This window comes from Desmodus rotundus, chromosome 6, assembly GCF_022682495.2.
Source record: "Desmodus rotundus isolate HL8 chromosome 6, HLdesRot8A.1, whole genome shotgun sequence".
Classification (NCBI taxonomy): Eukaryota; Metazoa; Chordata; class Mammalia; order Chiroptera; family Phyllostomidae; genus Desmodus; species Desmodus rotundus.
Genome location: NC_071392.1, coordinates 16,052,179 through 16,065,747, shown reverse-complemented (window position 1 = coordinate 16,065,747; position 13,569 = coordinate 16,052,179). Strand labels below are relative to the sequence as shown.

Genomic DNA, 13,569 nt, shown 5'->3' with positions numbered 1-13,569 from the left:
TCTGATATGAACTAAACGTGTCCCCCCCAAATTCACATGTTGAAGCCTTAATTTCCAATGTGATGGTATTTGGAAGTGAGGCCTTTGGGAGATGGTTAGGTCCCGAAGGTGGAGCCCTCATAAATGGAATTAGTGCCCTCCAGGGAAAAGGACCAGAGCTTTTTTATTCTCTGCCATGTGAGGATATAATAAGAGGACAGACATCTGTAAGCCAAGAAGGCGGCCTTCCCCAAGAACCTGACCATGCTGGCGCTTTGAACTTGGACTTCCAGCCTCTAGAACAGTGGGAAATAAATGATTGTTTTTGAAGTCCCCTAGTCTGGGATATTTCTGTTATAGCAGCCCACGCTGACTAAGACACCCTGCTTTTATCTCTTACTGGCTGTGTGACTGCAAACAAGACACATAACCTCTCTATTTTGAATTTTGCTTCTTATTAATGAAATTAAAGGATGCTGTCTGCTCTCACACATCAGAGGATCTTGTAAAGATCAAGTAAGAGAATGTAAAGGCATTTTATAAAGCACAACAGAGCTGCAAAAAGTCTTACTTGTATTAGAGAGGATCAGAGGACATGGAAATGAATTTAGGGAGATAGGGCATTCTGAAATTGTGATTCTCCCTCCCCCATAATTCATTGAGTAATGGTGTCTTTTTTGGTAGTCTTTTTGATAGCTTTGATTTTATTGCAAAATCCAGAATGCTTCCTCATGTGTCCGTGCCACTCAAGGTTATATTTTACTTTTCAGCATCTTTTAAGAGCAAACATACCAATCTTACACTTTGTATTTTAAGGAAAGGCGACCTATTTGAATTTAAAATATATGAAAGGCAGCCTGGTATGTTTGTTTTCTCCATGGGCAGATCTAGACCTTGAGGGACTCGTTGTGTGAAAGGCTCCCAGGATTTGAAGGCAGAGAGTTCGCAGTTTTTCCACTAGCAGATACTAGGCCTTGTTCCAGCCCTGACACTTAGTAACTCTGGGCTCCTGGGCAGCTCACCTGCTCTGCAGACCTCAGTCTGTGGAATGAACATAAAGCGTAGGGCTTCTCACGCAGAACTGGTGAACAAATTGGAGATGAGGCCCAGTAAGTAGTAAGTGCTCCATAAATGATCCCTGAAGTTATTATATTGCAGAGTCTTTTAGACATTGGATATTTAGACTTTACAATTGATCGACTGATGCATTCAGAATAATCTTTGTTGAGTCCCCAACATGTAACAGGCTGTGGGCCCCACTTCCCCCTCACATTGCCTCCAGTGCCATTTCTCCTCACCATAGTCTCCTGTCTGTATCGTGCCTTTCTGCAAGCAAGAAAAATGTACTTTCTCTGGCAGACAGTTTAGAAAAAGGCACCTTGCTCCAGGCTGTCCCAGAGCATCAGAGCAGTGGCCAGATTCAACCTCCACTTGTCACCCGGGCTGGGCGTTCATGTTCAGTGCACAAGCTGCATGACTGACCAGCGTGGCCCCGCTCGGTACCCCTGCCCGTTCTTTCTCCAAGGCAGGCCTGGGCCCCTGGGCCCATCAGCTGTGGAGTGAGGCCAAAAAGCAATGCAAAGATAGGGTGACCGACTCCTCAGGTTTTCCCAAGATTTTTTTCAGGTTTTAACACTGAAATTCTCACGTTCCAGGAACACTCTCAGGTCTGAGCAAACAGGGGTGTTTAGTCCCCCTTTGCAGAGAGGGGGATGGCGATGAGAAGTGTTAAAGGGTGGGTGGGGCAAGAGAGGACTGCAGCTTCCAAGAAGCAGGGACTGGATTTTCTTAGCAGGAGCAGGAAAGGAAACAGTTTCCCTGCAACCATATGGCTGGATCAGCTCTTCATTTGCAAGGGACGTGGATGGCTTTGGACATATAGGAAGAGCTGAGAGCTTCATAGCAAATACTGGGGTGGGTGGGGGGAATCAACAAAATGATGAAGAAATAGATGTGAATTGTATTGTTCACATGGTAAATATAATTAATGACACTAAGAGTGAAAATACATTTTTCCCTGAGGAACTATGATTAAATTAGTGATAAAATTAGGTTAAGTCATGGAAGCAACTGGGAATTATGTTCAGTGAATAGAATACTTTAGGAGGAAAAGACAAATGAGTTACTACCTGATTCCTGGGATTTCACCCAAATTATAATAAATGAACATAGTGAATCTCTTTAAAAAATCGATCTTGTGGGCGAAGGAGATAAGAAATGAATCGGTAGGAGAAGGCTGTGAAACGGAAGAAAGTAGTGTGGCATGGATGTGGCCTAAACCTTGGCCCTGGCTTCTGGTGGGTGATGCCTTAGTCACTGGGAGTTAAAACACAATGTCTTTGTCCACCACTTTCAGAACTAGAGGTGTGCTCAGCAGCTTACTAGAGTATATTTAGCTATGAGTCACTCCTCTGGCCATTAGGTAAAAAGAACCATTATGTGGAATATAAATTCTGCCCCTTTTTCTTCCTCATCAGGTCAATTTTTCAATAACCGAAGCCACAACTTTGGCAGACTTATTAGCCCTGCAGTTGCACCGAGTGGAGGATGATGTCCGAAGCATTGTGGACAAAGCAGTGAAGGAACTAGGGACCGAGAAGGTGGGGTCCAGGGCTGTCTTGTTCACACTGGGCCAGTTCTGTGCATTAAGCATAGCAGCAGACTCGGAGCAGCCCTCGTACCATAGTTGAATCGAGACATGAGTCCCAGCGTGTCCTCTGCTGCTAATTAGTGTGTGACTGGGGCAGGAAATAGAATTATTCTGAGCCAGAGAAAATGTGTAGAACAAGAGGGTTGGCCCTGTTGGTGATAATGTTGATGATGATGATGATGATGATACCAGAAAACACATCATTTACTTTGTAGCAAGCACTGCTCTGGCTATTTTATTTAAATGAATTCAATTACTTCTCTGAGAGAGGTGATATTATTATTCCTATTTTGCAGATGAGGAAACCGAGGTAGAGAGAGGTAGTTAACTTATGCAGGTTCACACAGAAGCGATGGGGTGCACATTCAGGAACTCTTTGCAACACCTGTCTCATGTTGGCTGACTTGTAAATCTTACCTATCAAACCTTTAGCTAACCACGTACGTCCCTTCCTGCTCTAGCGTTCTTTCAGTGAAGGGTGTAAAAGTCAGATTTGATAGAAGTCTGATATTGGTGTGATGCTTCTTCTTTTATGTGATGGAATTTATTCTCTAAACCTCATCACCATGTATTATTTGAAGGAATAAAAATTAAGACCAATAACATTTGATATCAGTCACTTTGTTTTGCAAAAAATATTTTAAAAATTCATGGTGATAGCCTAGATATTGGTTGTAAATTAAACTTGTGTACACATAACTTATTACTGTTTATGTTTAGGTTATAACCGAAATCAGTCTGACCTGGGCGACCATGGAGTTCTCTTATGAAGTTCACTATCGGACAGGCGTTCCATTGTTAAAGTGGGATGAACAACTTTTTGAAACTCTAGAGCACAACCAAGTAAGATGCATATTTTTATTATAGATTTTTGCTTTTGAATTACAGTTTGAAACTTTTTCCAAGTTTCAATGTTATTTATTCATTTCTTGGGCATCTGCTTGTACCAGGCTCCAGGCATTGTACCGGTTGGGATCAAAAGGTACGAACACCTGTTCTCTAGGAACTTGCACTTGAGCAGGGAGACAGATAGGGGGCCCCAGGGGAGGCCATTACAGAGGTCTAAGAAGAGGCGGCCAGGCTCTGTGATGGGGAGGGTGAGGGACACTCACGCGAAGGAGGAAAGTCAGACCCAGAGCTGAGCCAGAGGTTCAGTGTGGGACAGTAGGTTGGGAGGGCATGCTGGCATCTTGATAATTAATAAGCTAGATGATGAGAGGTAAAGAAGATTAAGCAGCAGAAGTAGAGCTTCCGAAAAGGCTGCATTTGGTGAACAATATGAGACATGTAGGAGGCAGAGAGAGAGAGAGAGAGAGAGATCAGAGAAATAGTGGAAAAGGACGCAGCAATATCACAGAAACCATAGAATAAATTTCTCCCCCAAAGAAGTCAGATGTTCATGGAAACAACCTGAGTGTCCATTGACAGATGAATGTGTAAAGAAAATGTGTGGTGTGTATAATGGAATAATATTCAGCATGAAAGGGAATTCTGCCCACGTGACAACACGGATGGCCTTTGAGGTGTTGTGCTGAGCGAAGTAAGTCGGACAGAGGAAGGCAAGTACTGTGTGATCTCTCTTATACGTGGAATTGAAAAACAGCTGAACTCACAGAGGCAGAGCAGAATGGTGGTTGCCAGGGGCTGGGGATGAGGGAAATGGGACGGTGTCGGTCAGAGGGCACAGGCTTCAAGGTAGGAGATGCACAGTCCTGGGCATCGAAGGTGCAGCATGGTGACCACAGTTAACGATACTGAATTACGTACCTGACAGGCGAGTGTGAAGAGGCCATTCCACTCAGTGACTCTCTGAGATTTCACTGTCAGAGAACGGTCAGACGTGCCGGCTGGACTGCAGGGCATTAAAGCAAGCCTGGTGTTTCCCGTGCTGCCAAGTCTGTCGTAAACTGACCCGGGAGAGAAATGGAAGCCTGAGGGCTTAGCGAGCTGGAGGGAAGTTCGTTTTATTTTTTTCAATACTGTAAAAAAAGGAAAAAAAAATACCTACAGCCTTGGAATGATTAATAGGCAAGGACCCAGGGGAGAGTGAGAAAGGATGAAGAATAAAGTTTATTAAAGCTGCAGCCCAGTGTGCAATATTTTTTTCTGCCCACGTAGAGAAACATGGTCATCATGCAGAAGACATATCAAATGCAGTTGCTTATGGTTGGAAAAAAATACTAACATGAATATTTAAGGTCATTAATTCACTCATTTAGCAAATACTTATTGAATACCTGTTCCATATAATGCATGCTAGGTCCTAGCACTCCAGCAATAACATGAATAGGTGTGTCGGAGGAGAGGGGGGTTAGGGAGAGGGTGAAAAAGGTGAAGGGATTAAGAACCACAAATTGGTAGTTACAGACTAGTCACAGGGATGTAAAGCACCGCAAAGGGAATATATCAATAATACTGCAATGACTATGTGCGGGGCCAGGCGGGTACTTGAAACATCAGGGGGACCATGCTGTAAAGTACATGATTTTCTAACCACTATGCTGTACACCTGAAATGAACACAGAATAATACTGAATATCAACTGTAATTGAAAAATAAACACAAGAATAGGTATGGCTTCTCTCTCATGGTACTTAACAGTCTACCAATTTACTTCTTATTTAAGATTCTTTGCCTTTCTTTTAGGTTCAGTTGCAGACTCTGCTTCAAAGCAAGTATGTGGAGTACTTCATTGAACAAGTCTTAAGCTGGCAAAATAAATTAAACATAGCAGACTCGGTCATCTTTACTTGGATGGAAGTCCAGCGAACTTGGTCTCACCTGGAAAGCATCTTTGTCTGTTCAGAAGATATTCGAATTCAGCTTGTGAAAGATGCTAGAAGATTCGATGGAGTAGATGCTGAATTTAAGGTTTGAAGATGACACACTGTTTTCTACCTTACCATTGTTTTCCAAACAATATGAAAATCTTATGAAGAAACATGATTTGGGGTATTGTATTAAAAACATTTTTTTTTTCATTTCAGGAGGTAGGCATCAGGAAGTGTTTTTCTTTAAAGAATCAGACAGTAAATATTTTAATTTTTAAAATTCAGAGAGAGAGAGAGAGAGAAAAGGAGAGTGAGAGAGGAAGAAAAAGAGATAGAAAAATATCAATTTCTTGTTCCACTTATTTATGCATTCATTGGTTGTTTCTTCTTTCTGCCCTGACTGGGGACTGAGCCCACAACCCTGGTGGATTGGGATGATGCTCTAACCAACTGAGCTACCTGGCCAGGGCCAGACAGTAAATATTTTGGGCTTTGCCGTGTTTTGTGGTCTCTGCCACAGCTACTCGTGCAGCCGTTGGATCTTTGAAGGACGGAAGAGACACTACATAAACAAATGGGTGTGGCTGCGTTCCAGTAAAACTCCATGTATAGGCAGTGAAATTTGAATTTCATTTAACTTTTATGTGTTAAAAATAGGCCTAGTTTGATTTTTTTCCCCAATCAGTTAAAAATGTAAAAAACATTCTTAACTTTTCCCCATACAAAAACAGGCAGCGGGCCCTAGATTGCCTGCCCCCACAGTAAGGCAGGGTAGATAGATTCATCCTCATTAAGTAGGAGGGGAAGCCAGTGACACAGTAACCCTACCACTTCTTCGTTTGTGTCATGAAAACTGCCAAGAGCACATAGAGATATACACGTGATTGTGATAAATGGTTTGAGAGACTTTCGCCAAAGAATAATGGCGATCAAGTATTTTCTCCTTCCCTTTTGAGGCAGAGCACCCAGAGGAATTGCATTGTGTTTAACTTTTAAGGAGGGAAGAATAGATAGCTTCATATTCGTCTCATTTTCATATCTGAACGTATTCTTTACGATTCTAGGTTCTGTCTCTCTCTCTATTCTTTTTAATTGTTTGGTTTAGGAAAGGGACATCCTGTGTGGATCCAGAATGGTAGAAATGCCCATCGAATTTCTTTTGACAAAAACTGTGTGATTATACTTTGGTTTTGATATTTCTCTAAAAGTTTAAAAGCAAAAGTGAGTAGACATGGTGTTAGAAGTCTCTTTCACCTTGCTCTCTCATTGTTTTTCATTTTTTTTAGTTTTTAACTTTAAGATTTGAATGGCCTTTATTTCTAAAACAGATGAAAAATTAAAAAAAGTAATTTCTAGTATCAATGGCTCTGTTTTTTACTTTCACACAGGAGTTAATGTTCAAGACGGCTCAACTAAGAAACGTTTTGGAAGCAACATGCAGACCTAATCTCTGCGACAGACTTAAAGATCTGCAGTACAGGTAAGAAAGAACAAAACGATAACACGATCGCATTGTTATAGTTCTGTGAGACTTCTTTCAAGTACCTAGTAATATTTGGCATCATGTTACTGTAGGTACAACCTCTACTTTTAACTTGTAATTTTTCTTATAGTTGTCTGGTTGCTTTGTATATATTAGGTGGTATGTGTATTTTGTGAGTTAATGTCAATAAATCCAAGTATATTTCCGTTTTCCAAAAGAATTATCATACAGTAAAATTAGAATATCTTACTATCAAGAGACTCGCCATGATTGATTTAGTCGATTCTTCTTTTGAGCTCTCCTACACACATCTGTTAAGCATCTACTACATGCCAAGAACTGGGATTGCACTCAGTTATTTTAAGTCCTTTATTTTTTAAAGTCCTTTATTTTGCATATAGTTTAATTATACTAGAAATTATCCTAGAGAACATATTTGTAGTTTTGAAATCCTGTCCTAAGGGGCCATTTGCAATTTTCACACGTAATTCTACAACAGCGAGTGGTCAAAAGAATGTTCTGGCTGATCAGCTACTAAAAAGAAGAGGTTTGTGCAGAATTGTGATCACATTTTATGGCAAAGTAGAGGAATACTCTACATAAAAGTATTTATCACACAAGCAAAATTATTTCATAATCTGGAATTTTTTCAGAGACAAAGTTGTCCGTGATTTTAAAAGAGTGGGTTTCTAAGAAGTTAATTATTTCTGTTTAGTCAGTAATCTTTGGGGGTTCAGGGGCTTGCATTCTGGCTCATCTCTGCTGTGCTAAGAACAATAAAGTGGAAATGATCTGGATCTTATGACTCCTCTGAATACCAGAGAGAGTTGAAGCTACATGTGCTTTGTAAACATTCACTCAGCAAAGGAAGACTCTAAACCAATTACATCTTAACTAATGCACTCTGTGCTCAGGTTGAGTGATGCCAAAGCTAGCTTTCTCCCTGCTAGTTAGGAGTGTCACTAAGAAAAGTGATTTAAGTGTCATCAGCCTAGGTGTGATCTAAATTAAGCCTCAACTAATGATGGGCGTGTGCAGGCTCTTGTGCGTGTCCCCTCCCTCCTTGGCATGTCTTGTATGTTAGTCACAAGCAAGATGATGGTATCAAAGAGAGGGAGGTAGGCTTCCTGGTAAAGAGTGAGCTTATTGTGATGGACAGGTGAGAGAGGGTGGGTTTTGTTTTGTTGACATTTTAATAACTGAACTGGAAAGATAAACTTAAAAATATTTTTTGTTCATATAGGCTTTCTCTTTGTGAAAAAGCTCTCACCGAATACCTGGAAACCAAGCGTGTGGCTTTTCCACGCTTCTATTTCATCTCTTCTGCAGACTTACTTGACATTCTCTCAAAGGGAGCTCAGCCTAAACAGGTAATACCTTTTTTTTGAAAGTCTCATATTATACTATGTTAGCTAAGGAATGCCACAGTTTCTCTATCATTGTCAAATGTGACCTCTCATGTCACATGTGCCAGGAGCTAGAAAATCTGCAATAAAACCCTCACTGCAGCAGTGGAGGAGTGCCAGAGTTGGCGCTAAAGGAACTGGGCAAGGTAAGTGCCTGGTCCAAGTGAAGGGAAAGGACATCAAAGGAACAAGGCTGAGGGCTTTGTAAGAAGTTAATGGCAAAAACATTGACTCCAAATCCCCCAGGATTCTGCGACAAGGGCGGGAACGTCTGTTGACTGGCTAGCGACTTTCCTTGGGGAGAATGGGTCACTCGGAATGAGGTCATGGCTGGCAACTTCTTACTACTCCCTCAATGCCAGAGTAAACTTCCTAATTATTCAGTTGGACTGACTAGTAGCCAGGGTAGCCAGAGGTGGACTGGAAGAATTTCAGTCTCATTCTTTACCTAATGCTTTAATTTTCCCCGATCTATACAAAAATAACATACCACCCATGACAATATTTAAAGCAAATAAAAGCAGCTATTATGAGGGCTCAGGTCAGAGATAACTTTGTACGAACCCCAGAGCACTCCTTCCTTTAAATATTGAGAGGCTGTTGCCTTTTGCTTCTCTCTATTCAATCGTCCACACCCATTTAGATCTGGTGGTTACTACCACCAGACGTCGGTGGTTACTCTAGAGCCGACTGCCCATCACAGATGATTTTGAAGCCAAAGGTTGTGCTTTGTCACTGTGGATTTGTCTCCATTTTCTTTCTCTAGACAGCTTCGTGCCATTTTCTTTGGACTATGTGTCTTTTCACACTGTAGTGTCTGGAGGCACAGCATTTATTTTGATTATTTCTCTCTGGTTCATCATTTCTCTTTGAACCGAAATTCAGCTGGATGGCTATTCTCGCTGTCGATGATGCGAGAGCGTGCAGGCTTGCTGTTAATAACAGGGTGGTTAGTCAGCTGTGGTCACGTTTTCAGGGGCACCACTCAGATGTTGAGTATTTTTATTCAAACTCCCAGGTGGCTCTGTAAATACAATCCCTCTGATTAGATTAACTGGGAATCCAATATATTTGCATCTCCTCTACGTAACACACAACTGGAGGTTTTGAGTGTTTTTTTAAAAAGAATTTTTGGGGACAGGGACGGGATTTTTATAGTTTAAAACATAGTGGTCATAACCGTGCTTGTGGTTCAATAATCTCCTGGGAATATCCTCATGACCAGCAGCTGGACCCCCCGGCCAGGGGTGATTATATATGAGACAGAGGGGGTCACATTCTATTTCAGGCACATGTTTCTGCAGACTTTCAAATCAGAAATAATTACGATCCTAATTGATATATTTATATATACACACACACATAGTTAATATAATGAGAACAGTTTGGGGGACATTGATGTAACCTGGCAGCCAAGGAGAGTGGACTGGAATGTGCATGTGTGAACAATGACGACTTCACTGTACTAGTCAGTGGGGGCTGTAGACACCACTGAGTGAGCATGTGTACTGTGTGGCCGTCGCATTCAAAATGACTGGACAAGTAGAGCAACCAGCCTGCATCAAATTTTGCATGAAGCTTGAGCATTCCTCCATGGAAACTATTCAGATGATTCAGAAGGCTGCAGCTATGGTCGATCGGTGATTGACAGCTTCATCAGGACAACATGCCTGCTCATGCATCATGTCTTGTGCAGTTTTTTGGCAAAACATCAAATCACCCTGGTGACTCAGCCTCCCTACAGCCTAGATTTGTCGCCCTGCAACTTCTGGCTTTTCCCAAAACTAAAATCACCTTTTAAACGGAAGAGATTTCAGACTGTTGATGAGATTCAGGAACATACGAAGGGGCAACCGATGGCAATTGGGAGAACTCTGTGAGGTCCCTAGGTGACTACGTTGAAGGGGACCGAGGTGTCATCTATATACAATATGTCTTATATTTTTTTCAATAAATGTCTCTATTTTTCATATCACATGACTGGATACCTTCTGGACTACCATACCATACACACACATATACATATATATGTATATTAAAAGAGAGATGCATAAATCTGTAACTAGAATAACATTCTTTTCATTGTATTCTTTATACACAATAAACACATGTGTGACTGGTATATTGAACAGTATTAATTACATAGAATTCAGAGGTGGAACAGTTCTATTTTTCTAAAATTAGTAATCCCAAGTGTATTCTGCTGAATCCCTTTACACTGAGTAGCAGACCCCTCTATTGGGTAGGTACTGCTTACTGAAGGAGAGTTAATGCTCTTGGAAATTATGCCAAGTAGCCTGGCCACACTATGCTCTTTTAACTTCCTTTTCAATGTCAGAATCCATTTCGGACCACTGGACACAACGCTCCTGGATGGGCTCCCAGTTATGTAACCAAGATGGCATGGCAGCTGCAGCTTGTTGCATAACAATGCATTGTCCCCAGAAAAGATGCCCTTTGTGGGCAGATAACTCAGGTCGACATGTTGTGAATGACTTGAATTCTTCAGATTCACCCACTCCTCCACCTGCCACACTCAATTTAAAGGTGTTGGCTCCAGTGAGCATGTCTGCAGTTCACTGTGGAATTTGATCGGCCTGAACACCTTAGCCAGGGAGGTCTGGCATCACTACAGCCTCCAGTCTTGTAAGCAGAAATTGCCAAGTGAAGATACTTGAGTTGGAATGCCGGAGTGATGAAATCAGTGTGTCTACAATGCCTTTGGTGATTATTAGCTGTCGGTAAGCTAGTTGAAGGTCAACTTTTAGAGATGTTTTCCTCCCAAAATTCACACTGGCCTCCCCACAGCATGGATTACCCAAAGGACAGTGGATATGGGTGCTGCTTAACATCCGTGGTCAAAAGTCTTCGGTAGATGCTTATGGAAATACAAACTTAAATAATTCAAGTGTTAAAACTGGTATTTGATTCAGCTATTGGAAAACGTGGCTGAAATACTTGGGTGTATGCATCGACTTTGCAACTGTATCTTTTATGAAACCTAAATGCAGATCAAGTATTTCTGATGAAAATCCAAATGGAGGTATGTTATAAATATAAAATACACACCTGATTTGAAAATCTTACTCTGGAGAAAACAATGTAAGATATATCATTAATGATTTTTACATTACATGTTGAAGTGAAAACATTTTCGATATACTAGGTCAAAATACATTAAAATTAGTATCACCTATTCTAATGTGCCTACTAGAAAGCCACTGTTGTGGAAATTGAGGCCATAATGTATCCTCTGCAATGACAAGATCGAGAATATACATGCTCAGAAATGTTCAACGTTTGCATTAAGGAATGCCTTTCCATGGCATCAGCCCAAATCTACAGAAGGGGAAACCCGCCAACTAGTCTTCTGAGAAATCCCCTAAATTGCACTGATGAGCCAGATGGCACTAAACTGATACTTTTAATAGACTGTAAGTGTTGGCATTTGGAAAGGTGCTTGTGAGAAGGGGCTTACTATTAAGTGATAGAGAGGCAAAGCTCTCAGACCGCACATTCCCACAGGTGCACTAGGGCTTCTGCTTGGTTAGCTTCCAGATGGAGTGGAAGAGCCCCAGACTCCCATGTCAGGAATCGGGGTGATGGAGCTCAGCCCTCACGCACAGTGTCACAACCTTCGCCAACAAGGTCCAGTCCTACTCGGGTAACTAAGAGGACAACGGCTCAGGATGCAAGAGGTTAACTGACGGCGTGCAAGAACGAATGAGTTTTAGTTGAAATAAAGTCAATAAACAAAATCCCAGCTTTTTTAGAGGAAGTAGAGCACTGGGACGCTACTGCTACCGAAGGTAGAAGGAGGGTTTGCCTGTAAGTTTGGGTTGGGGCTGAGGAAGGAATGGAGAACAGGCACCAATGGGAAACAGTCCCAGAAAGTGGTCATGATTGGGTCCATCTTGCCCTGGTCTCCACTTACCTTTGACTGAGTGATGAGGAATAGGGGCTGCTCACCCAAGTGTCGTTTGTCCCAGAAATTGCCAACCGAGTAAGAGCAGCTCTTCTGGACAGAATTTAGGAATATGTCATATTCTAAGTAGATGCCTTTGTATAAAGGCTGCTTCATACCCCAAGGACTCAGGATGTGGGTGTGTGATAAGAAAATAGACAATATACGTTGTACAGCCAGTGGGGGTTGTCTTTGATTATCCTCGCAAAATATAGTTGGCCGCAAATTGTTTAACAATACATGTAATTCCTTTACATTTTGCAAATATTGTCACTGCGTAGAATTCTGTTGCAGCTCTTTTATTGGAGTTCTCTCCACAGCCAAATTACACACCAAAATCAGGATTACTACAATGTGGTGTTAAAATAAAATACCACTTTAATATTACGAGATCCAAATATGAAATCTTGTAAACGTGGCACCCTGACACCCAGGAGTTGTAGGCCTCGCCGTGGAATCAGAGGTCCCCAGTCGTGGTCTTTATTTGGTGTCATTAGTGAGCAGATGCCACCTCATTTACTGCTAACCTTTGAGAAACCTACTTAAGATATCAATGAAGTCACTGGCTTTTTTATGCTTTGAAGGGCTCAAATCCTCTCCATTGCTTGAGTGAGACAGAGGAGCCTATGAGGTGTTCGGTTTAATGTATTTGTTTTCACTGTCCAAAGATCTTTCCAAACACTACAATAGGAAGAAGGAATTTTAATTTTGTATTAACAAGTACGAAGAGATCTCATGAGAAATGGAACCCATCGGAGGACAACAGGGTCCACATTAGTGTAAAAACCAGTCCTGTTCTCTCAGCAGCTTTACCTGGAAGACAGGCTATGAAGACATCCGACTTCGAACACGCCAGGTGCACGCAGTGGGGGACCCATGAGCTACAGGGTTTGCATTCCTGGCCACTGGCTGAGTGACTGCAGGCCAAGAAGTTCTTTTGAAACTGTTTTCTCACCAAAGCAATCATGTGTGATGGTTGAGGGCTCATTTATCCTGCAGCTTTTCACCTGCATGTTTCTCAGGCCCATTCCACAGTAGAAGCCATTGAACATCTGTGCGCTTCCCTGGCCACTTCGGTCGTCACAGTGAATTGTTAGGTTATTGGAGATACTCTCTGTGTATGAACGTCCTTGGGGTAATGTACAGGGATGGAGGAGAATATGATAACCCGAGCAGGGATCATCGACTGCTACTCTGTCTAGGTTTAAAGTACGCGAGAGTCTCAAAAACTCATCTATTTTAAACTCAGAAGATTGCATGCTGTGACTTTCTTTAATACTGGAACTGCAGATACAGCAAAGATGTCAAGGCTAAGA

The 13,569-nt window shown here is 41.8% G+C and overlaps 1 protein-coding gene across 2 annotated transcripts in view; it reads left to right on the top strand.

Moving 5' to 3' along the window:
- The window catches only part of DNAH11 (dynein axonemal heavy chain 11), a 249,553-nt gene that overhangs the window by 54,355 nt on the left and 181,629 nt on the right, over positions 1-13,569 (top strand). For both annotated transcript variants that reach the window (XM_045197324.3, XM_053927361.2), the window contains exons 24-28: positions 2,457-2,579; positions 3,350-3,472; positions 5,276-5,500; positions 6,789-6,880; positions 8,127-8,253. In XM_045197324.3, coding sequence (XP_045053259.2) covers positions 2,457-2,579; positions 3,350-3,472; positions 5,276-5,500; positions 6,789-6,880; positions 8,127-8,253 — 690 coding nt within the window. The remainder of the gene's footprint in view (positions 1-2,456; positions 2,580-3,349; positions 3,473-5,275; positions 5,501-6,788; positions 6,881-8,126; positions 8,254-13,569) is intronic.